This window comes from Protopterus annectens, chromosome 10.part0 (genome assembly GCF_019279795.1).
Source record: "Protopterus annectens isolate FY-2018-M chromosome 10.part0, PAN1.0, whole genome shotgun sequence".
Lineage (NCBI taxonomy): Eukaryota > Metazoa > Chordata > Ceratodontiformes > Protopteridae > Protopterus > Protopterus annectens.
The window spans coordinates 19739599-19762977 of NC_056744.1; the positions used below are offsets into that span (position 1 = coordinate 19739599).

The 23379-nt window shown below is 45.4% G+C and overlaps 1 protein-coding gene across 7 annotated transcripts in view; it reads right to left on the reverse strand.

The window, feature by feature from the left end:
- LLGL2 (LLGL scribble cell polarity complex component 2) overlaps window positions 1-23379 on the reverse strand; it is a 2451001-nt gene that overhangs the window by 1692436 nt on the left and 735186 nt on the right. For all 7 annotated transcript variants that reach the window (XM_044084955.1, XM_044084956.1, XM_044084957.1 and 4 more), the window contains exons 9-10: window positions 19622-19676; window positions 18575-18729 (exon numbers count right to left, since the gene is read on the reverse strand). In XM_044084955.1, the coding sequence (XP_043940890.1) occupies window positions 18575-18729; window positions 19622-19676 (210 nt within the window). The remainder of the gene's footprint in view (window positions 1-18574; window positions 18730-19621; window positions 19677-23379) is intronic.

The window sequence follows — 23379 nt, forward strand, 5'->3', positions numbered from 1 at the left end:
GGGGGAGGGAAGGAAACCAGGACTGCAACAGTGAATACACTTGCACATCTACATTCATGGTAAGTGTACACAACTGTACTATGTTCTTCGTGTTTCACTATTGCAGCCATCACATTTGGGTTGATTCCCAAAGCTGAAGAAATGGGTGGAGGCAGTCAAGGAAGCTAAGGACTGGCTAGGATGCCCTGCAAGACTGCAGAGGCAAACCCTGCCCTGGATTTGGAGAAGAGACGCAGGTGGTAATGCTTGGTAAAAGTGCGAACAGATGTCCATGTGGCAGCCTCCAAGATGTCCCTGGTGGGGACTCCTCTGAGGAAAGCTGCAGAGGTGGAGGCTGCTCTGGTGGAGTGTGTCCTAACCCCCTTGGGGGGAGGCCTACCATGCTGTTTGTAACAGAAATGGATGCAGTGTGCTATCCGTTTGGAAAGGGTTTGCTTGGAGATGGCTTTGCCTTCTGCCCCTGTAGCAAACTAACCAGAAATTTATCAGACTTTCTGAAGGATTTAGTCCCGTCCAGATAGTATCTGAGCTGTCTGTGCACATCTAGAGAGTGAAGTCTCTTTTCCCATTGTTCTGGGGATGAGGAAAGAAGGTGGGCAAATGAATGGATTGGCTGAGAGCCACACTGGACACCACCTTGGGCATGAAGGATGGGTTAGTTCTGAGGGATACCCAGTCTGCATGGAAGACGATGAAGGGTTTTACAGCCATGAGTGCTTGTAGCTCAGAGACTTCTGGCTGAAATGATGGCCAGAAGGAATGCTGTCTACCAGGAGAGAAATTTTAGCACTGCCGAAGAAGCTGGTTCAAAAGGAGGCAGGGTGAGCTTTTCTAAGACAAAGTTAAGGTCCCAAGCTGGTGTTGGTGCCCTTCTGGGGGCCCTCAAGTTGCTAGCTCCTCTGAGGAACGCTTTTGATCAAAGGGTGTGAGAAAAGGGGCTGCTCAGTGGAAAAATGAGCAGAAATAGCAGAGGCATGAATTTTAATAGAGGAGAAAGAGACCACTGCAGTAGGTCAGCTAGGTAATCCAGGATGAGAAGGATGAAGGGCTGTGCCATATCGGCCCCCTTAGCCTGGATCCAGGTGCAGAACCTTTTCCGTTCGTCTGCGTAAGACCTTCTGGTGTTAGGGCGTCTGGCCTCAAGGATAACATCCAGAACCTGGTTACTGAGGATGGCAGATTGGTTAGGGGTTAGGTAATAAGCCAAGCTGACAAACTGAGTGTCTGTAATTGGGGATGCATGAATTCCTCTTCCCTCTCGGTTAGGAGGTTTGAAATCTGAGGAAGATGCCATGAAGGCAGCAGGGACAGGCTGTGCAGCAAGAGGTACCAGTGTTGTCAGGGCCAGTCTGGAACTATTAGAATGGTTCTTAGCTTTTCCTCCCTTATTTTGAGCAGTACCTTGCAGATGAGCAGTAGGGGAGGAAAGGTATAGACCGAGAGGTTGACCCAGGGGAAGGACAGTGCATCCACTTTCCAAGCCATACAGTGATGTTCCCTAGTGCAGAACTTGTTGAGCTGATGCTTGGTGTGGGAAGCAAAGAGGTCGACCCTTGTGGTTCCCCACTTCTGAGTTATTAGGGTGAGGGTACCTCTGTTGAGCTGCCACTCATGTGGGTCCAGAAGGTTTCTGCTTAACTGGTCTGCCAGGGAATTGAGAGAGCCTGGTAGGTATTGTGCTAACAGATGTAGTTGCATGGAAGAGGCTGTGAGCCAAAGGGTCATGGCCAGCCTGCATAGAGGGTAGAGCGAGTCCCTTATCTGCTTGTTGATGTACCACACCACAGTGGTGGTGTCTGTTTTGATCAGGAGAACCCCTGGAGAGAGAAGGGGTTTGAAAGCTATTAAGGCGTGCTGCACAGCCATCATCTCTTTTTGACTGATGTGCAGGGGGATTTGCTGTGGGCTCCATTGGCCCTGTATGCACCTAGCATCCAGGCACACTCCTCAAGAGGAGTCTGATGCATCTGTGGTGAGGGTCTGGGCGGCAGGGGGAGGGGAAAAGGGTAGTCCCTTGCTGTGGAAGCATGCTGTTACCCACCAAAGAAATTCTTTTCTGAGGCAAAGAATTATAAGTAGAAGGGTTTCCAGGTCTTGAGAGTGTTGACATCAAAGGCTCTTTAGGTACCACTGAAGCTTCCTCATATGATGTCTGGCATATGGAATGAGGAGTATGCAGGATGCCATGAACCACGGAGCTTGCAGGATTTTCCTTGCAGAAAGCTGGGGCCTGGTGGCCAGTTGAGAGAAGAAGAGTGTGAGGAAATTTTGTTTCTCTGGTGTAAGGTATGCCATCTGGGATGCTGTGTCCAGACTTGCTCCCAGGAAGATTATCCTTTGAGTGGGCACCTGCTTTGATTTTTCATTGACTGTGTATCCTAGGGAGGTTAGTAGGGTCTTTACAAAGGCCAGGTGCTTGAGAAGCTTTTCCTGGCTGTCTGCCTGAATATGGCAGTCTACGTAGGGGTAAATCTGAATATTTCTTTGTCTGCAAAAGGCAATGGCCGGAGCTAGGCATTTTGACAAAACTCTAAGAGCAGTGGATAAGCCAAAGGGAAGCGCAGAGAACGGAAAGTGTTGAGATCCTGACTTGAAGTGGAGATATATCCTGCATGATTGCCTGATAGGAATGTGGAGGTTGGCCTCTTTTAAATCTAGGGTGGCTAGCCAAGCGCCCTTGGAGAGGATGGGTAGCAGATGCTGGAGAGTGAGCATTTTGAATTTTGGGATCACCAGGGAAGGTGTTTAGAATGGATAGATCGAGGATGGGGCGCCAGGTGCCCTCTTTTTTGGGCACCAGAAAAAGTCTGGAATAGAAACCTTGGCCTATCTGTTCTGCAGGAATGTGTTCTACTGCCCTCATAGAGAGCAGGGAATAGATTTTGAGCCTCAGTCCACTGATATGGTGGAAGATCTGCGAACCCTTTTGGGGTTGGAAAGGTGTGGAAAGAGAATATGTATTCCTGAGACACGATGTTCAGAACCCATTGGTCCTTGGTAATGGTGGCCCAGGTGCTTAAGTGAAAAGAGTTTTCTCCCAGGGTAAGTGAGGGTGGGCAGAGGGGAGGTCAGGCGGAGGTGAGTCATTGTGAGTTCTTACCATAAGGGGGTGGCTTAGAACTCCCTGGTTTTGAAGTGGAGATAGTCGACTGCTTAGAACTCCCTGGTTTTGAAGTGGAGATAGTCGACTGCTTAGATCTCTGCATTCCCTGGGGCTGCTGTATGGCAGTCTGTTTCCATGGGTCTTAGGCTGGGCCTGTCTAGTCGGAGCAGGAAAGGACCAGTACTTGGAGGGGCATGTCTGCTGAATCTAGGGGGGCTGCTGTATGGCAGTCTGTTTCCATGGGTCTTAGGCTGGGCTTGTCTAGTCGGAGCAGGAAAGGACCAGTACTTGGAGGGGTATGTCTGCTGAATCTAGGGGGCTGTACCTGTAAGAAATCTTTAACTGTTTGCATACATTTTGCTTTTTCTTCCATATCTTTTAAGACCTCTTCTGCCTTAGTGCCAAATAGGTTATCTTTGTGCAAGGGGGCATCCAACAATTTTGATTTGATATGGTCTGGCAGGGGTTGTTCCTTAAGCCATGCATGTCTTCTAATGACAGATCCAGTGACTGCTGCCCTGCGAGAAGTGTCTAGGGCATCAAAACCACAGTTAGTTAACTTGCAGAATGCATTAAATCTTGTAAATCTTTAGATTCTGCCCAAGCAGGAAAGGAAGAATTTTTTTGTTTAAGGAGTTCCAAAGTATGTTCCTGATATTTATGCATATGGAACTGACAATTTAGTGCCCTGATAGCAAGAGTAGCTGAGGTGCATACCTTTTTACCCGATCTGCCTAATGCTTGGGAATCCCTGTCAGAGGGTGTGAGATTCTTAGCAGAGGTTGGTTTATAATCCCTTTTGGCCCTTGAGAAATGACCTCAAGGTCAGCTGTACGATTTTTGAAAAGGTATTTGTGTGAGTCAGGGACTCTGTAGTACCTGTCTGGTTTTCTGGGAGAAGGAGGTAAGGCATCAGGAGTTGAGCTGGATTCAAGGAAAACATCATCCACCACATCCAGAACTGGGGGGATGGCCAAGGGTCTGTGTTGTGGAAGATCTAGGAATTCCCTGAGTTTCTTTTTAGACAGAGGGTAGTCCTTACTTTCCCATTGGAAATGCTCCCTTAAAGAATGCAGGGCTTCCCCACAGGAAAAAAAAAAACTCTGGGGGAGAGGCTGAAGGAATGGAGTCCTCTGCATCAGAATCCTCATAAATGGAGAGGGATTGTATGTCTTCATAGTCAGATGCATCTGATTCATCTGACTCTTGTTCAGACAGAACTACTGGGGACAGATCTCTTCATTTTTGAGTGAGTAGCTTGGCTTCCCCTGATCAGCATGATAAGGTATTTTGCCATTTTAAGCATTTGAGACTGAGGCAAGGAAGCAGGCGTCAGAGTGGATAGTTGGTTTCTTGGGTGTAGTTCGAACCCTGGGCCTAAAGAACTTGGTTGTTTTCGAAAGAATTGTAGTTGCGAAAGAAGATGTCATTTTCTGTAGAGACAACTGCAGGATCCTTAGACGAGGAAGAGTTTTGCGGCATACTGGACTCCAAAAGGGTCTTAGTAGAGGCCTGCGAATCAACTGAAGCGGGCATCAGGGGTTGTGAAAGCGCCTGAGTACCGGAGGACTGACTACTATCTTAATGGAAGCATCGTCAGTAGGTTTGGACCTGTGCGGTTTGTCTCTGTCTTTATCTTTACGCTTTTTCGGAAGATCTGCTGTCGGATGGCTTACTGACGCCATATCGGAATTCGAGGACTGTAAATGAAAAATATCTGGCTACACTAAGGGCTTGACGATGGATAGTTATGGCGTTGAACAAAGCGCAGAAGCAACAACGAAGGACTTCGTGGTCTGGGCGTAGACAAATTATGCAGTAAGAGTGGAAGTCTCGGTGTGGTATTTGCTTTCCACAAGCGAGACAATTAACCTTTTCTGACATTGGTTAGTGCAAGAAAAAAGGATCCCCAAATGGGGTACTTAGCTTTAGAAGTCTTCAACTTCAATTCGGAAATGAAAACTTGGGTAGCGGCCGACCAGCACTCGTGCAAACTGTTTCTGCTTCAGGCTCCAAGGCAAAGACAACTGATGTAATGGCATTGGCTACCTGACTTTATACTGCTGACGACCTGACGTCAGCCCTCAAGCGATAGCAACTGACACAGAAATACTAAGTCTCTATTATTTAGGCCTGCCAAGGGCTACCTCGGCAGGGATAACCCAAATGTGATGACTGCAACAGTGAAACACTAAGAACATCCTGAGCTTTCATCTGAGTATTTATCAAGAAACTGAAGAGAAAAAGTACAGTTTTGTACCTACCATAAATGTAGATGTTCGAGTGCTAATACAGCTGCAGTAATCACAGATGGGTTTTCAGCCGTCAGGCGGTCCCTCGGTCGGCCGAATTCCAAAGTCTTGGTCCGGCGTCGGTTGTCGTCAATTACTCTTCTGACGTCAGGAAGGCCAGAGTATATAAGACACAGCCGACGCCGTGTTCTTCAGTCTTTCTTGCCCCAGATGTCAGGTGCCCCCAAAAGGAAGGCAATACATAAATAAAGCTTATCTACATATGCATGCAATGCAATGTAATGCAAAAACAGTGTAAGTAAGCAAATAAAACATAGCAGGATAACCCAGTCAAGTGGTATGAAGAGGTTGTTAGGCCCCATGCCTTTACCAAGAGGGGAAGGACGGAGGGAAACCTGTACTGCAGCTGTATTAGCACTCGAACATCTACATTTATGGTAGGTACAAAACTGTACTACGTTCATCGTGCATACAGCTGCAGTAATCACAGATGGGTAGAGTCCCAAAGCTATGCATAGGGTGGTAGGTACTATGAGGAAAGTACAGTTTTGTACCTACCATAAATGTAGATGTTCGAGGGCTATTACAGCTGCAGTAATTACATATGGGGTTTTCAGCCGGCAGGCGGTCCCTCAGTCGGCCGAATTCTAAAGTCTTGGTCCGGCGTCGGTTGTTGTTGCGTACTCTTCTGACGTCAGGAAGGCTAGAGTATAAAAGACACAGCCGACGCCATCTTCTTCAGTCTTTCTTGCCCCAGATGTCAGGTGCCCCCAAAAGGAAGGCAATATATAAATTAGTGTAATACACAAAAGTAAGCAAATAAAACATAGCAGGATAACCCAGTCAGCAGGTATGAATAGTTATTCAAACCCCAAGGTCTTACCAAGTGGGGAAGGAGGGTGGGAAACCTGTACTGCAGCTGTAATAGCCCTCGAACATCTACATTTATGGTAGGTACAAAACTGTACTATGTTCATCGTGTATTACAGCTGCAGTAATTACATATGGGTAGAATCCCAAAGCTATGTATAGGGTGGTAGGTACTATACGGAACTGGGTTGAGCTAGAATGCCCTGCAAAACTGCAGTGGCAAAGCCTGCTCTTGTTCTGGAGTATAAAGGCAGATGGTAGTGCTTTGTGAAGGTATGTACAGAACTCCAAGTGGCTGCCTCCAAGATATCTTTAGTAGGCACTCCTCTGAGGAAGGCTGTAGAGGTGGCTGTGGCCCTAGTGGAGTGTGATCTGATACCAGTAGGTACGATCTTTCCATGATAGGAGTAACAGAAGCGTATGCAGTGACCAATCCACTTGGAAATGGTCTGTTTACAGGTTTCCCTTGACCCCCCACAGCATAGGAAACTAGGAGTTGATCTGATTTTCTGAAGGTGTATGGCCTGGTTTAGGGCTACCCTAGATACCACTTTAGGCATAAAAGAAGGGTTAGTACGCAGGGAAACCCTGTCCTGATGGAATATGAGGAATGGCTGCACCGCCATGAGGGCCTGTAACTCAGATACCCTACGAGCTGAAGTGATGGCCAGGAGAAAAGCTGTTTTCCAGGACAAATATTGTAATTCTGCTGAAGCAGCTGGTTCAAAGGGAGGCAATGTCAATTTTTCCAGTACATAGTTAAGGTCCCAAGCTGGCACTGGTTGTTTCCTTGGAGGCCTTATGTTCTTAGCCCCTCTGAGGAACTGTCGCAGGAGTGGGTGTGAGAATAAAGGAGGATCCATATTGAATTCTGCAGAGATTGCTGAGGCATGTATCTTGACTGAGGAAAATGAAAGTCCCTTGCTCAAAAGTTCAGCTAGGTACTGTAAGATCTGAGGCAGGTTTAATTTTCTAGGATCCTGCCCTCGTTCTTCATTCCAACAGCAAAACCGCTTCCATTTTACGGAGTAAGCTTTTCTTGTAGATGGTCTTCTGGCCTCCAAAATGACATCCTGCACTTCTTTGGAGAGTAGTGTCTGATGTGAAGTTAAGGAATTTTCCATGCAGCTAGGCTGAGAGTTTTCAGCTGACTGTGTAGGGTTTTGAAATTGTTCTGCGTCAGCAGTAGAGGTGTTAGAGGCAGGGGCCACGGAGGAGTGTGTGTTGGGCTCCTCAATAGTGGATACCAATGTTGTCTCGGCCAGTCTGGAGCAATCAGTATCATCCTCGGCTTGTCTGTTCTTACTTTCAAAAGCACCTTGGGCAGCAGAGGTAGTGGTGGGAATGCATAAACTGACCAAGTTGTCCATGTGAATGAAAGGGCGTCCACTTTCCAAGCCTTTGGGTGGAAGGTCCTTGAGCAAAACTTTTTTAATTGATGATTTTGTGGGAGGCAAAAAGGTCTATGTCTGGCCTTCCCCACTCTTGAACAATCTCCATGAATACGTGTGGATGTAGCTTCCATTCGTGAGGGTCTGTCATATGCCTGCTCAGAGTGTCTGCCAGTGTGTTTTCCATTCCTGGCAGGTACTGAGCCTGAAGTTCCATTTGTCTTTCCAGAGCTAGATTCCAAAGAGTCATAGTTAGTCTGCACAAGGGGTATGAATGAGTTCCTCCTTGTTTGTTTATGTACCACATTACTGTGGTGTTGTCTGTTCTTATGAGCAGTTGTCCTGGATGCAGGAATTCTCTGAACGCTGAAATTGCATTTATTACTGCCAGCATTTCTTTTTGATTGATGTAAAGGTGCTTTTCTGTTTGGGGCCATCTGCCCTGAATGCACCTGTCCTTCATGTGCGCTCCCCAGGCGTAATCTGAGGCGTCTGTGGTTATGACTTGTGTAGCTTGAGGCTTGCAGAATGGGAGGCCTTTGTTTACTTGGCATGCTTGGGCCCACCATATGAACTCCTTTTGAAGACAGGGAATTATTGGAATCTCCACTTCTAAACTGTGACTGTGTTGAGACCATAGATTTTTTAGGTACCATTGAAGTTTCCTCATGTGCAGCTTTGCACATGGATTAGAAGAATGCAAGATGCCATGAATCCCAGAGCCTGCAGGATTTTCCTTGCAGTAAGCCTGGTACTTTTTGCAAGCATTTTGAAGTAATGAGATAGTTGCCCTTGTTTTTCTGTTGTAAGGTAAGCCATCTGGGTGTTTGTGTCCAAGTTGGCACCCAGGAAGGTTATTTTCTGAGAGGGTGTTAGCTTTGATTTCTCCTTGTTGATGGTGTATCCCAGAGAAAGCAGTAAACGTGTCACATATGCCAGATGTTTCAGAAGTACGTGTTTGCTGTCCGCTTGGATCAGGCAGTCGTCCAGATAAGGGTAAATTTGTATCCCTTGAAGTCAGCAGTATGCAATCACTGATGCCAGGCACTTGGTGAATACTCTGGGCAGTAGATAAGCCAAAGGGCAATGCAGAGAATTGGTAGTGGTTTGAACCTGCAAGAAATCTGAGGTATCTTCTGCAACTTTGTCTGATTGGGACATGCAGGTATGCCTCCTTGAGGTCCAATGTTACCAGCCAAAACCCCTTGCCCAGCATGGGAAGGAGTTGCTGTAATGTGAGCATCTTGAATTTTGGTACGAGAAGAAATGTGTTGAGAATGGATAAGTCCAGAATGGGTCTCCAGTCGCTTCCTTTTCTTGGCACCAGAAACAGCCTTGAATAAAAACCTTGTGCTTGTTGGTACGTAGGTACCTTTTGTATAGCCCTCATGTTTAGGAGCTTTGCGATTTGTAGTTGTGCCTCTACCCTTTGATTTTGTGGTAGGTCTGGCATGCCTCTCATTTTTGGAAGAGTGTGAAAATGAAATTTGGAGCCTCTGTTTATTATGTCCAGAATCCATTTGTCTGTTGTGACAATATGCCAATTGTTTGCAAATAGTGCCAGTTTTCCTCCCAAAGGTGCTGCCAGTTGAATTTTGCTTGGCATGGAAATGAGGGAGTCATTGAGTCTGTTTTCTGTACTGCTGTGCACTGTCGTCACCAGCTCTTGGTGTTGGTGATTGCCATTGTCTGCCTCTGTAGGGCCCTTGTTGTCCTCTGCCCTTCCGCCTGTATCTGCCTCTTTGGGCCTTGTCAGTGGCTGGAAAGGACCAGTTTTTTGACGGCCAATTCCTGCTGAACCTTGGTGGCTGAACCTGTAAGAAAGCTTTGACAGTTTGCATAGATTTTGCTTTTCTTCCATTTTCGTAAATATCCTCAGCATTAGTACCAAAAAGAGCATCCTTATGTAACGGTGCATCCAGAATTTTTGCTTTCACCTGGTCTGGAAGATTTTGTTCCCTTAGCCATGCATGTCTGCGAATGACTGCTCCGGTGGCGGCCGATCTGCTGGAGGCCTCTAGGGCATCATAACCACATTGTAAGGAGTGCTTGCCCACTTGTTCGGCACTATGCATCATGTCCTGTAACTCTTTTAAATCTGGTTGTTCAGGCTGCGACATTTTGGTTTTTAATTGTGATAACAGAAATTGCTGATATTTAATCATATGAAACTGGCAGTTTAAGGCCCTCATGGCAAGGGTGGCCGAGGTGTAAACCTTCTTACCCCACCTTTCTAGCGATCTAGATTCCCTTTCTGCAGGTAGTGGATTCTTGGCCGTGGAAGCCTTAATTCCTTTAGGGCCTTGAGAAATAGTTTCATGGTCTGCATTATGGCCTTTATAGAGGAACTGATGAGAATTAGGAACTCTGTAATACCTAACCGGCTTAACTGGTGCAGGAGGCAGGGAATCAGGATTAAGACAGGCCTCCGAGTATACATCATCCAAAACCTCCAAAACAGGGGGAATAGCCAAAGGTCTATGCTGAGGTAACCAGAGGAATTCCCTAAGCCTTTTCTTGGAGTCTGAAAAGTCTTGGCCTTCCCAATGGAAGTGCTCTCAAGGAGTGTAAAGTTTCCCCAAAGGAAAAATCCTCAGGGGGGGATACAGAAGGAATAGACTGCTCTGCATCCGAATCTTCGAAGGGTGAATAAGAGTGTTCTTCAGCATCAGAATGTTCTGATAAAATGGATTCTTGGTCAGAAGGAGGAGAATCCTCCTCTACTCTGGGTCTCTTGTCCGGAGGGGCCTGGGAGCCTCTGATAAGAGTGATCAGGTCTTCAGCCATTTTAAGCATGTGCTTCTTAGGCGAGGCCCAGGTCTTGGGCCTTGTGAGGCAGGCCTAGAAAGTTGCTTGGCTGATTTGGCTTTAGTAAAGGCCTTGATGGAGAAAGAAGATGAAGGCCTAAATACACCATGGGTGGATGTAGATCTATCCACATTGGTGGGTTTGACATGAGCAGGGGCTTCGGTTGTAGTTTGGGAAAGGACCGAAGAACCAGCGGTCTCAGGTACAGACGACCCCGCCCGAGGAGTGTCGGTAGTCAGGGACTGCAAAGGCGTCTCACTGAGAACCGCCCACGTGGAGCTTGTTTCAAGGTGTCGGTGGAGACCGCAGTTCTCGACTGACTGTCCTTTTCTTTGCTTTCTGGACATAGCGGTAGTCGGAGTATCCGGCGACATTTTATAATTAAACGCTTTACCAAAATAGTGCTGGGCGAACTCCGACGCTGATAGTGCGTCTATTGAAGGTAGCACAAAGCGGCAGCCCGAGACGTCGTGGTCTGGGCCCAAACAAGGTATGCAAAGGGAATGGAAATCCTTATGCGGTATTTGCTTCCCACAAGAAATACAATTATTAACTTTTTCTGACATCGGTCTGAGGCAAGAAAAGATTCCCCAACGGGGTACTTAGCTTTAATGAAGACTTCGGTTCTAAATTTTTCGTAATTCAGGAGCTGGCCGACCGGCACTTGCGAACTGCTTCTGCTTCAGGCACCGCGCGGCAAAAAAGACTGAAGAAGATGGCGTTGGCTGTGTCTTTTATACTCTAGACTTCCTGACGTCAGAAGACTACGCGACAACAACCGACGCCGGACCAAGACTTTGGAATTCGGCCGACCGAGGGACCGCCTGCCGGCTGAAAACCCCATATGTAATTACTGCAGCTGTAATACACGATGAACATCTGGGTTGAGCCAGAATGCCCTGCAAAACAGCAGTGGCAAAGCCTGCTCTTGTTCTGGAATATAAGGGCAGGTGGTAGTGTTTTGTGAAGGTATGTACAGAACTCCAAGTGGCTGCCTCCAAAATATCTTTAGTAGGAACACCTCTGAGGAAGGCTGTAGAGGTGGCTGCGGCCCTGGTGGAGTGAGATCTGATACCAGTAGGGACAGGTTTCCCATGACAGGAATAACAAAACCGTATGCAGTGGCCAATCCACTTGGAAATGGTCTGTTTTGTAACTGGTTTCCCTTGAGACCCTACGGCATAGGACACAAAAAGTTGTTCTGATTTCCTGAAGGACTTTGTTCTGTCCAAATAATAACGTAGCTGCCTATGGATGTCTAAAGAGTGTAGCAGCCTTTCCCCTTTGTTTTGAGGGTTAGGATAAAAGGTAGGTAGGTGTATGGCTTGATTTAAGGCTACCCGGGATACCACTTTTAGCATAAAAGATGGGTTGGTACGAAGGGAAACCCTGTCCTGATGGAAGATGAGGAAGGGCTGCACCGCCATGAGGGCCTGTAATTCAGAAACCCTACGAGCTGAAGTGATGGCCAGAAGGAAAGCAGTTTTCCAGGACAAATATTGCAAATCTGTTGAGGCAGCAGGTTCAAAAGGAGGCAATGTTAATTTTTCTAGCATGTAATTAAGGTCCCAGGCTGGTATTGGTTGTTTCCTTGGAGGTCTTATATTCTTAGCCCCTCTGAGGAACTGTCGTAAGAGTGGGTGAGAGAATAAAGGAGGATCCGTGTTGAATTCTGCAGAAATGGCTGAGGCATGAATTTTTATGGAAGAAAATGAGAGCCCACTGTTTAGTAGTTCAGCTAGGTACTGTAAAACCTGAGGCAAGTTCAATTTTCTAGGGTCCTGGCCTCTTTTCTCATTCCAACAGCAAAACCGCTTCCATTTAGCGGAGTAAGCTTTTCTAGCAGATGGTCTTCTGGCCTCCAAAATGACATCCTGCACCTCCTTGGAGAGTAGGGTCTGTTGTGGTGTTAAGGAATTTTCCATGCAGCGAGGTTGAGTGTTTTCAGCTGACTGTGAAGAGTTTTGTAGTTGTTCTGAGTCAGCAGAAGAGGTATTAGAGGCAGGGACCAGGGAGGAGTATGCGTTAAGCTCCTCAGGAGTGGATACCAGTGTTGCCTTGGCCAATCTGGAGCAATCAGTATCATCCTCGGTTTGTCTGTTCTTGCTTTCAAAAGTACCTTGGGCAGAAGAGGCAGAGGTGGGAATGCATAAACTGTCCATGCTGTCCAACAGAATGAAAGGGCGTCCACTTTCCAGGCCTTTGGATGGAAGGTCCTTGAACAAAACTTTTTCATTTGATGGTTCCTGTGGGAGGCAAAAAGATCTATGTCCGGCCTCCCCCACGCTTGGATTATCTCTGTAAACACCAGAGGATGTAACTTCCATTCTTGTGGATCTGTCATATTTCTGCTTAGAGTGTCTGCCAGTGTGTTTTCCAGCCCTGGAACGTACTGTGCTTGAAGTTCGATTGGTCTTTCCAGAGCCAAGTTCCAAAGAGTCATGGCTAGTCTGCACAAGGGGTATGAATGTGTTCCTCCTTGTTTGTTTATGTACCACATTACTGTGGTGTTGTCTGTTCTTATCAGCAATTGTCCTGGATGCAGGAAGTCCTTGAAAGCTGTGATTGCATTTATTACTGCCAGCATTTCTTTTTGATTGATGTGCAGGTGCTTTTCCTTTTGGGACCATCTGCCCTGAATGCACTTGTCCTTCATGTGCGCCCCCCAGGTGTAATCTGAGGCGTCTGTGATTATGACTTGTTTTGCTTGAGGCTTGCAGAATGGAAGGCCTGTGTTTACTTGACATGCTTGGGCCCACCATAGAAATTCCTTTTGCAAGCATGGGATTATTGGTATAATTGCTTCCAAACTGTGACTGTGTTGAGACCATAGATTTTTTAGGTACCATTGAAGTTTCCTCATGTGCAATTTTGCACATGGGATTAGAAGAATGCAAGATGCCATGAATCCCAGAGCCTGCAGGATTTTCCTTGCAGTAAGCCTGGTACTTTTTTGCTAGTGTTTTGAAGTACTGAGATAGTTGCCCTTGTTTTTCTGGCGTAAGATATGCCATCTGGGTGTTTGTGTCCAAGCTGGCACCCAGGAAGGTTATTTTCTGAGATGGTGTTAGCCTTGATTTCTCCTTGTTGATTGTATATCCCAGAGAAAGCAGTAACCGTGTCACATATGCCAGATGTTCCAGTAGTATGTGCTTGCTGTCCACTTGGATCAGGCAGTCGTCCAGATAAGGGTAAATTTGTATCCCTTGAAGTCTGCAGTAGGCAATCACTGATGCCAGGCACTTGGTGAATACTCTGGGCGCAGTAGATAAGCCAAAGGGCAATGCAGAGAATTGATAGTGGATTGAACCTGCAAGAAATCTGAGGTATCTTCTGCAGCTTTGTCTGATTGGGACATGCAGGTATGCCTCCTTGAGGTCCAATGTTACCAGCCAAAACTCCTTGCCCAGCATGGGAAGAAGTTGCTGTAATGTGAGCATCTTGAATTTTGGTACGAGCAGAAATGTGTTTAGGATGGATAAGTCCAGAATGGGTCTCCAGTCGGTTCCTTTTCTTGGTACCAGAAAAAGTCTTGAATAAAAACCTTGACCTTGTTGGTGCGTAGGTACCTTTTGTATAGCTCTCATGTTTAGGAGCTTTGAAATTTGTAATTGTGCCTCTGCCCTTTGATTTTGTGGCAGGTTTGGCATGCCTCTCATTTTTGAAAGAGTGTGAAATTGAAATTTGTAGCCTCTGTTTATAATGTCCAGTATCCATTTGTCTGTTGTGACAATATGCCAATTGCTTGCAAATAATGCTAGTTTCCCTCCCAAAGGTGCTGCCAGCTGAGACTTGCTTGGCATGGAAATGAGGGAGTCATTGGGTTTGCTTCCTGTATTGTTGTGCACTATCTTCACCACCTCTTGGTGCTGTAGATTGCCATTGTCTGCCTCTATATGATCCTTGTGATTGCCCTCTGCCCCTTGTGCGTCTGTATCTACCTCTTTGGGGCTTGTCAGTGGCTGGAAAGGACCAGTTTTTTGAAGGCCAATTTCTGCTAAAACGTGGTGGTTGGACCTGTAATAAAGCTTTGACAGTTTGCATAGATTTGGCTTTTTCTTCCATTTTCCGTAGCATCTCCTCAGCATTAGTACCAAATAGTACATCCTTTTGTAAAGGAGCATCAAGAAGTTTAGCTTTCACATGATCAGGCAAATTTTGTTCCCTAAGCCAGGAGTGTCTGCGAATGACTGATCCTGTAGCAGCCGCTCTACTCGAAGCCTCTAGGGCATCATAACCACATTGTAAGGTGTTTACCCATTTGCTCCGCACTATGCATCATATCCTGTAACTCTTTTAAATCTGGTTGTTCAGGTTGAGACATTTTGTTCCTTAATTGTGATAACAGGTACTGTTGATATTTAATCATATGAAACTGACAGTTTAAGGCCCTCATGGCTAGGGTGGCCGAGGTATATACCTTTTACCCCATCTTTCTAGAGATCTGGATTCCCTTTCTGCAGGAAGTGGATTCTTGGCAGTGGAGGCCTTTAATCCCTTGGGGCCTTGTGAAATGGTTTCAGGATCAGCATTATGGCCTTTGTAGAGAAATTGGTGTGAACTGGGTACTCTGTAATACCTATCAGGTTTTACTGGTGCAGGAGGCAGAGAATCAGGGTTAAGGCAAGCCTCCGAGTAGACATCATCTAGTACATCCAAAACAGGGGGTATAGCCAGAGGCCTATGCTGAGGTAACCAAAGAAATTCCCTAAGTCTTTTCTTGGAATCTGAAAAGTCTTGGCCTTCCCAATGGAAGTGTTCCCTCAAGGTGTGCAAGGTTTCCCCAAAAGTAAAATCCTCAGGAGGGGATAAAGAAGGGATGGACTGTTCTGCATCCGAATCCTCAAAAGGGGAGTAAGATTGTTCCTCTGCATCAGAATGTTCTGATAAAATGGATCCCTGATCAGATGAGTGAGATTCTTCCTCCACTCTGGGTCTCTTGTCAGGAGGGGGCTGAGAACCTCTGATAAGAGTAATTAGATCCTCAGCCATTTTAAGCATCTGTTTCTTAGGCATGTGTCCAGGAGATGGGCCCTGAGGAACAGGCCTCGTGGGATGCCTGGCTGCTTTGAATTTAGTGAAGGCCTTAATTGAAAAAGCAGATGAGGGCCTAAATACACCATGGGTGGAAGTGGACCTATCCACATTAGTAGGCTCGACATTAGCAGGGGCTTCGGTTGTAGTCTGGGAAAGGGCCGAGGACCCAGTGGTCTCGGGTACAGAGGACACCGCCAAAGAAGTGTCGTCGGTAGTCAGGGACTGCAAAGGCGTCTCGCTGAGTACCGGACCACGTGTAGCCTGTTTTGGCGTGGTGTCGGCGGGGACCGAGGGCCTCGCGTGTCGGTCCTTTTCCTTGCATTTTTTGGACAAAACGGTAGTCGGAGTGTCCGACGACATTTTATAGTCAAAAGCTTTACCAAAGTAGTGTTGGGCGAACTCCGCCCGACGCTTGATAGTGCGTTTATTGAAGGTAGCGCAAAAGCGACAGCCTGAGACGTCGTGGTCTGGGCCCAAACAAGGTATGCAAAGGGAATGGAAATCCTTATGCGGTATTTGCTTCCCACAAGAAATACAATTATTAACTTTTTCTGACATCGGTCTGAGGCAAGAAAAGGTCCCCCCCAACGGGGTACTTAGCTTTAATGAAGACTTTGGTTCCAATTATTTTCGTAATTCAGGAGCTGGCCGACCGGCACTTGCGAACTGCTTCTGCTTCGGGCACCGCGCGGTAAAAAAGACTGAAGAACATGGTGTCGGCTGTGTCTTATATACTCTGGCCTTCCTGACGTCAGAAGAGTAAGCGACAACAACCGACGCCGGACCAAGACTTTGGAATTCGGCCGACCGAGGGACCGCCTGACGGCTGAAAACCCATCTGTGATTACTGCAGCTGTATGCACGATGAACATCCCAGTATCCCCTTCATCTTCCTGAAAACCCATCTGTGATTACTGCAGCTGTATGCACGATGAACATCCCAGTATCCCCTTCATCTTCCTGCCCAGACTCAGAAGCTTGAATCTCTTTAGAGTATTCCTCTTTCTTTTACCAGAAACCACCTTATAAAAAAGATTAATAACCAGATTTAAACCTTGAGCCAGACCCAATAAACTACTCCTGCCTAAGGACATTTGAGGAGAAGTAGATACATAGGTAGGAACTAGGCTATTGTCCCCAAGGGCCTACGTAAGCCTAGCCAGCAAGGTTCCATAGCTTACATCACCCAAGAAAGTTATTTTCCTGTGCCACTGCCCAGCAGACACACAAGTGATCCCCGGGGTGTATTTCCTATTTCCCATCCACTCATCAAGATTTTTCTTGAAGAGTGCTAATGAAGAACTTTGCTTGACATAGATGGGTAGCTTGTTCCAGAGTATAGGAAGTCTCTAGGACAGGAATCTATCCCTCCAGTGTGTCCTGTTTATTGTGGTGACAAGGTTTAGGTCCCTAGAGCATGTAGCTCGGAGGGATTGGGATTTCTTTAGGTGTAGCATGTCCAACAGCTCTAGGTTTGACATAGCTTTATATGTTAGGCAGAGATCACCTCAGAGTAGGCGATATGCTACGGAGTAAAGCTGGAGTTTTTTGAGGTGGTCAGTGTAGGGCATTTGTATGAGGCCAGTAATCCTCTTTGTGAGGTACTTTTGTTTCTTTTTAATAGGAAAAATGCGACCAACAGTATTTATAGCAGCCACAGCTTCCCCAGGGGTGAGCACAACATTCTAACAGCAAAACGTTCCCAATTCCCTCTCCCTGGACTGGCAAGAGTGGCTCTCTCTTGCCCATTGAGGAGAACCCTAACAGCCACAAAGGACATGGCTAGGCCTTGGTCCACAGTGGCTGCAGGTGCTACACAAGGGCGATCCAGGGTAAAAGATAAGTCATCTAAGGAACAGGCTATAACCACAGCAGAATCATCTACCTGCAGCTGAGTAGGCTGGCAAAGGCTGTTTGCTTATTTTTCTTTCTGTGACTGGAAGGAGGACTGTGGGACCAGTATTTTGCTTCATGGTCAAGCCAAAAATGGTACTCCTTTCCCATGGAAAATAAACAGTAAGGGTTGTTAAAAATTTCAAGTCTTTAGAAGTCACTTTTTTCACACAAAAACAGAGTAAAAAGTTCTTTAAAACACTATCACCCCAAAAAGAAAAAGACAAATTCTCCACAGGAAAAAATGTTTTTTCAATTTTAAACAACTTTTAAAACAGGCAAGAAAAAACTGCACACCCATTTTAAAAGTGAAGCCTTAGAACAGTCTGTTTAAACAAACTCCTAGCTTAAAAATAACTTTCATAAAAGGACAGTACAATTAAATATTTTTTTTTTTAAATGTGGATGCTTCTCCACAAAGGAAACGTATGCCAAGAAACGAACAGCACAAATCGTCGCTCTTCAAAAGAATGCAGATGAGTGCTCTCTTCAATGGTAGGAAAGCTCTAAAGAGCTTGGCAAACAAATCTGTATTTTTAGTCAGCTAAACTGAGTGATGGTTCAGACATGCAAGATGCCCTGAAGCTTAGGAAGCTGTCTAATATCCCTGGCGGGATACAATCCATACAGCTAAGGCTACTGCAGCAGTGATCAATTTGATGAAAAAAGGAAGGTTCCCTAGTGTGGCACTTTCCTGACTCCCAGAAGGCTTATAGTATCAATGACCATAAGATCAGATCGGTGGGTGTGAGACCTATCTTCAGACTGGCAGCAAGAGTCTGAGGATTTACCCTTGTACATCCAGTTATGTACTCCTACGCTCATGGGCTGAGGTCATACATCGGACATATGGCTCAAAGGTTTAGGCTTTGGTACCCCAGCCGGATGTCAGTGGAATTAACCCATCTGTTTGGAATATTGCTACAGTGACTTCAGCTGACAGCTGAAATCCCAGACAAAAAATTAATCAGTGCTGGTAGGTAGTGTAGTAGCGGCCCTCATGCAGCACTTTGCTAGTTTGAGTGCTGTATGAGGCATGGGGGTCACATCTTTGTGGTCACTGGCTTTAAGCAAGGAAAAAGTAATATTATAGCCAGCTACTATTGTTCAGGTTTCCTGCATGGCTATTCTTCTGTTAATTTAATGCATTCTTAACTTCCTCAATACTTCAGCCCTGCATTTAAAGAAAAGCAAAAATGTCAATGTAAAAGAGTTCTTACCTGATTCTGGACCTCCATCACATATGACTATGAAATCTATCAGTCTTGATGTAAAATCGAAGGCTACCTGTTTAGATCCATGGATGACAGTAATGCTGTGCCTATCACCATAGCTGGCCCGAGGCATGCCACCTTGAAATACCACAAAGGGTGTTCTAAGGAAAAAAAAAAAAAATGATCTGGGATCTCCAATTCTACTTCCCATAAGCAGTGCAATAACCCCAGCAGTAAAGTAGTTATACCATCTAACCGTTTGTACTACAAGACGTGTTGAATATTTATCTACTTTTCTAAAGTAAGATGCATGGAGATTCTCAAGAAATATACTACACATTTTCTGTAACACACTGTTCAAATGCTCAACAGAAAAAAAACATGAATACCCATTTGTTAACCAACAAAACCCACCACAATCTTAGTTCCTTTTCAGAGGTAACCCAGGAGCAATATCTGGTTAAGTTATTTGCTCAAGGTCAGAGTAAGCAAACACCGGCTGAGGGGGTTCAAACCTTGTACAACTATAGCTTACAGCCTTAACCCTCTAAGTCAACTGCCAAACATACATATCCAATAACTTAGAGCCCTTCTCTTCTTAATGAAACAGATGCTGTGTTAAAGATAATCATACTACATTTCTTGGTGTTCTGCACACTTCAGCTATCATCACTGAATACAAACCACTCACCTATACAAATCATTTAGGACACTACTATCACACCCACAACAGAAAGCAAAATATGTGATAGAACTTTGAGATGAACAAGCTAGAACACATAGCAGCTATCAATTCTGAAAAGTAGTCGAGATGCAAGGACAATGACAAAGTTATGCTTTGAAAAAAAATAAATAAAATTGCCTGAATGTATTTTATTTTCCTTCTGATAGCGTATGAAGTGTTACTTCATTCTTTCAAAATTAAAGCTACAACAGTTCTAGCCATTCACAGCAATAAGGATACATGCAATAAATTTTTTTTCTCGCAAGCTCACATGGTCAGTAAAATTTATTGAACCATGAGTAGCAGACCAGGCAATAAAAAAGACTTACCCATGCTTTGTGATCAGCCACTGAATCTTGGTGATAGCTTTGCAAGGGAAAGGACCTAAGAAATAATAAAATAACATTTTGAGTTTCAGTTGTGCTATGAAGCTTCTTTTGCACCCAAAGCACTACACAACTTTAAAGCAAAATACTTGCAAATTTATGTATGTTAAATGAAACACACGGTGACAAACCAGACATTTCTTGAAATTCTGTGCAAGCTAGCATTATAGCATACATGATACAACCATATGGTCAATAAACAAGAAGCACTACACCATAGGTTATAGGTTCTTTCTGCCATTACTGTGTACACACAAGCTTATTTTTCCCCAGCTAAATCAATACCCCAGTAAGCTTAACTAAATGAATGCTGCATTGAGAAAAAAAACTGCTATGCAATCAGCAATGTAACACATTAAGTACCTCTATGATGCGCCCTTATGAGGACAGAATGTACACTTCAAAATAAAGGAGACATGACTACAAACAACAAAAAGTACAGTTGCATGCACTTACCATAAATGTAGATGTTCGAGTGTATTGACTGTTGCAGTCATCACCTATGGGTTATCCCTGCTGTGGTAGCCCTTGGCCGCCCCGAATACCAGAGTCAATGTTTTTCTGTGTCAGCTGCTGTCACCTGTAGAATGACGTCAGGTCATCAGTCCTATAAAGTAAGGCAGTTGACACCATTACATCAGTTTTTCTTACCCTAACCAATCAGAAGCCCCAAGAAATACGGCAAAGTGGTCTTGTGGTTAACAACCACCGCAAGAAGCTTATGTCTCCCCAATGAAAGAGGATATAAGGAGGAAGGAGGGAGGGAAAAGTACAGTTTTGTACCTACCATAAATGTAGATGTTCGAGTGCTAATACAGCTGCAGTAATCACAGATGGGTTTTCTGCCGTCAGGCGGGTCCTCGGTCGGCCGAATTCCAAAGTCTAGGTCCGGCGTCGGTTGTTGTCGCTTTCTTTCCTGACGTCAGTGCGACGGGGGTATATAAGACACAGCCGACACCATTTTCTTCAGTCTTTCTTGCCCCAGATGTCAGGTGCCCCCAGAAGGAAGGCAATACATAAATTATATATATATATTCATGCAATGCAATATAATCAAAAATCAGTAGTTGCAAGCAAATATACCATAGAAGGATAACCCAATCACGTTGTATGGGGAGGGGTTAGCCACTAGGCCTTTACCAAGAGGGGAAGAAGGGAGGGAAACCTGTACTGCAGCTGTATTAGCACTCGAATATCTACATTTATGGTAGGTACAAAACTGTACTATGTTCATCGTGCATACAGCTGCAGTAATCACAGATGGGTAGAATCCCAAAGCTACGCACAGGGTGGTAGGCACTAGGTGGAACTGGGAAGAGCCAGAATGCCCTGTAACACAGCAGTGGCAAAGCCTGCTCTAGTTTTGGAGTATAAAGGCAGGTGGTAGTGTTTTGTGAAGGTATGCACAGAACTCCAAGTGGCTGCCTCCAAAATATCTTTGGTAGGGACTTCTCTGAGGAAGGCTGTAGAGGTAGCTGTGGCCCTTGTGGAGTGGGATCTGATGCCTGTAGGAACAGATTTTCCATGAAAGGAGTAACAAAACCGTATGCAGTGGCCTATCCATTTTGAAATGGTCTGTTAGGAAATTGCCTTCCCTTGAGCTCCTACAGCATAGGACACAAAAAGTTGTTTTGATTTCCTGAAAGGCTTTGTTCTGACCAAATAATAACGTAGCTGTCTATGGATGTCTAAGGAGTGTAGCAGCCTTTCCCCTTTGTTTTGAGGATTGGGGTAAAAGGTAGGTAAGTGTATGGCCTGATTTAAAGCTACCCTAGATACCACCTTAGGCATAAATGACGGGTTGGTTCGTAGGGAAACCCTGTCCTGATGGAAGATGAGAAAGGGCTGCACAGCCATGAGGGCTTGTAGTTCCGAAACCCTACGAGCTGAGGTAATGGCCAGAAGGAATGCTGTTTTCCAGGACAAATATTGCAAATCTGTTGAGGCAGCTGGTTCAAAGGGAGGCAATGTTAATTTTTCTAGAATGTAATTAAGATCCCAGGCTGGTATTGGTTGTTTCCTTGGAGGTCTTATATTCTTAGCCCCTCTGAGGAACTGTCTTAAGAGTGGGTGAGAGAATAAGGGTGGATCAGTGTTGAATTCTGCAGAAATGGCTGAGGCATGAATTTTGATGGAGGAAAATGAAAGTCCACTGTTCAACAACTCAGCTAGATACTGTAATATCGGAGGCAAATTCAGTTTTCTAGGATCCTGGCCTTTTTTCTCATTCCAAGCGCAAAACCGTTTCCATTTTGCGGAGTAAGCCTTTCTAGTAGATGGCCTTCTGGCCTCCAAAATGACATCCTGCACCTCTTTGGAGAGTAGGGTCTGTTGTGGTGTTAAGGAATTTTCCATGCAGCGAGATTGAGTGTTTTCAGCTGACTGTGAAGAGTTTTGTAGCTGTGCTGAGTCAGCAGAAGAGGCATTAGAGGTAGGGATCAGGGAGGATTTTGCGTTAGGCTCCTCAGGAGTGGGTACCAGTGTTGTCTTGGCCAGTCTGGAGCAATCAGTATCATCTTCGGTCTGTCTGCTCTTGCTTTCAAGAGCACCTTGGGCAAAAGAGGCAAAGGTGGGAAAGCGTAAACTGTCCATGCTGCCCAAATGAAAGAAAGGGCGTCCACTCTCCAGGCCTTTGGATGAAAGGTCCTTGAACAGAACTTTTCCAATTGATGATTCCTGTGGGAGGCGAAGAGATCTATGTCTGACCTTCCCCACGCTTGGATTATCTTTGTAAACACTTGAGGATGCAACTTCCATTCGTGTGGGTCTGTCATATTTCTGGGTAGATTGTCTGCCAGTGTGTTTTCCAAACCTGGCAAGCACTGTGCTTGAAGTTCGATTTGCCATTCCAGAGCCAAGTTCCAAAGTGACATGGCTAGCCTGCACAGGGGGTATGAATGTGTTCCTCCTTGTTTGTTTATGTACCACATTACTGTGGTGTTGTCTGTTCTTATCAATAATTGCCCTGGATGCAGGAGGTCCTTGAAAGCTGTAATTGCATTTATCACTGCTAGCATTTCTTTTTGATTGATGTGAAGGTGCTTTTCCTTTTGGGACCATTTGCCCTGAATGCACCTGTCTGTCATGTGCGCACCCAGGCGTAGTCTGAGGCGTCTGTTGTGATGACTTGATTTGCTTGAGGCTTGCAGAATGGAAGACCTGTGTTTGTTTGGCATGCTTGGGCCCACCATAGAAATTCCTTTTGCAAACATGGGATTATTGGTATTATTGTTTCCAAACTGTGGCTGTGTTGAGACCATAGGTTTTTTAGGTACCATTGAAGTTTCCTCACATGCAACTTTGCACATGGGATTAAAAGAATGCAAGATGCCATGAATCCCAGAGCCTGCAGGATTTTCCTTGCAGTGAGCCTGGTACAATTTGTTAGTATTTTGAAGTACTGAGTTAGTTGCCCCTGTTTTTCTGGTGTGAGATAGGCCATCTGGGTGTTTGTGTCCAAGTTGGCACCCAGGAAAGTTATTTTCTGAGATGGTGTTAGCCTGGATTTCTCTTTGTTGACTGTGTATCCCAGGGAATTCAATAACCGTGTTACATAAGCCAGATGTTTCAGAAGTATGTGCTTGCTGTCCGCTTGGATCAGGCAGTCATCCAAATAAGGGTAAATTTGTATCCCTTGAAGTCTGCAGTAGGCAATTACTGATGCCAGACATTTCGTGAATACTCTGGACGCAGTAGATAAG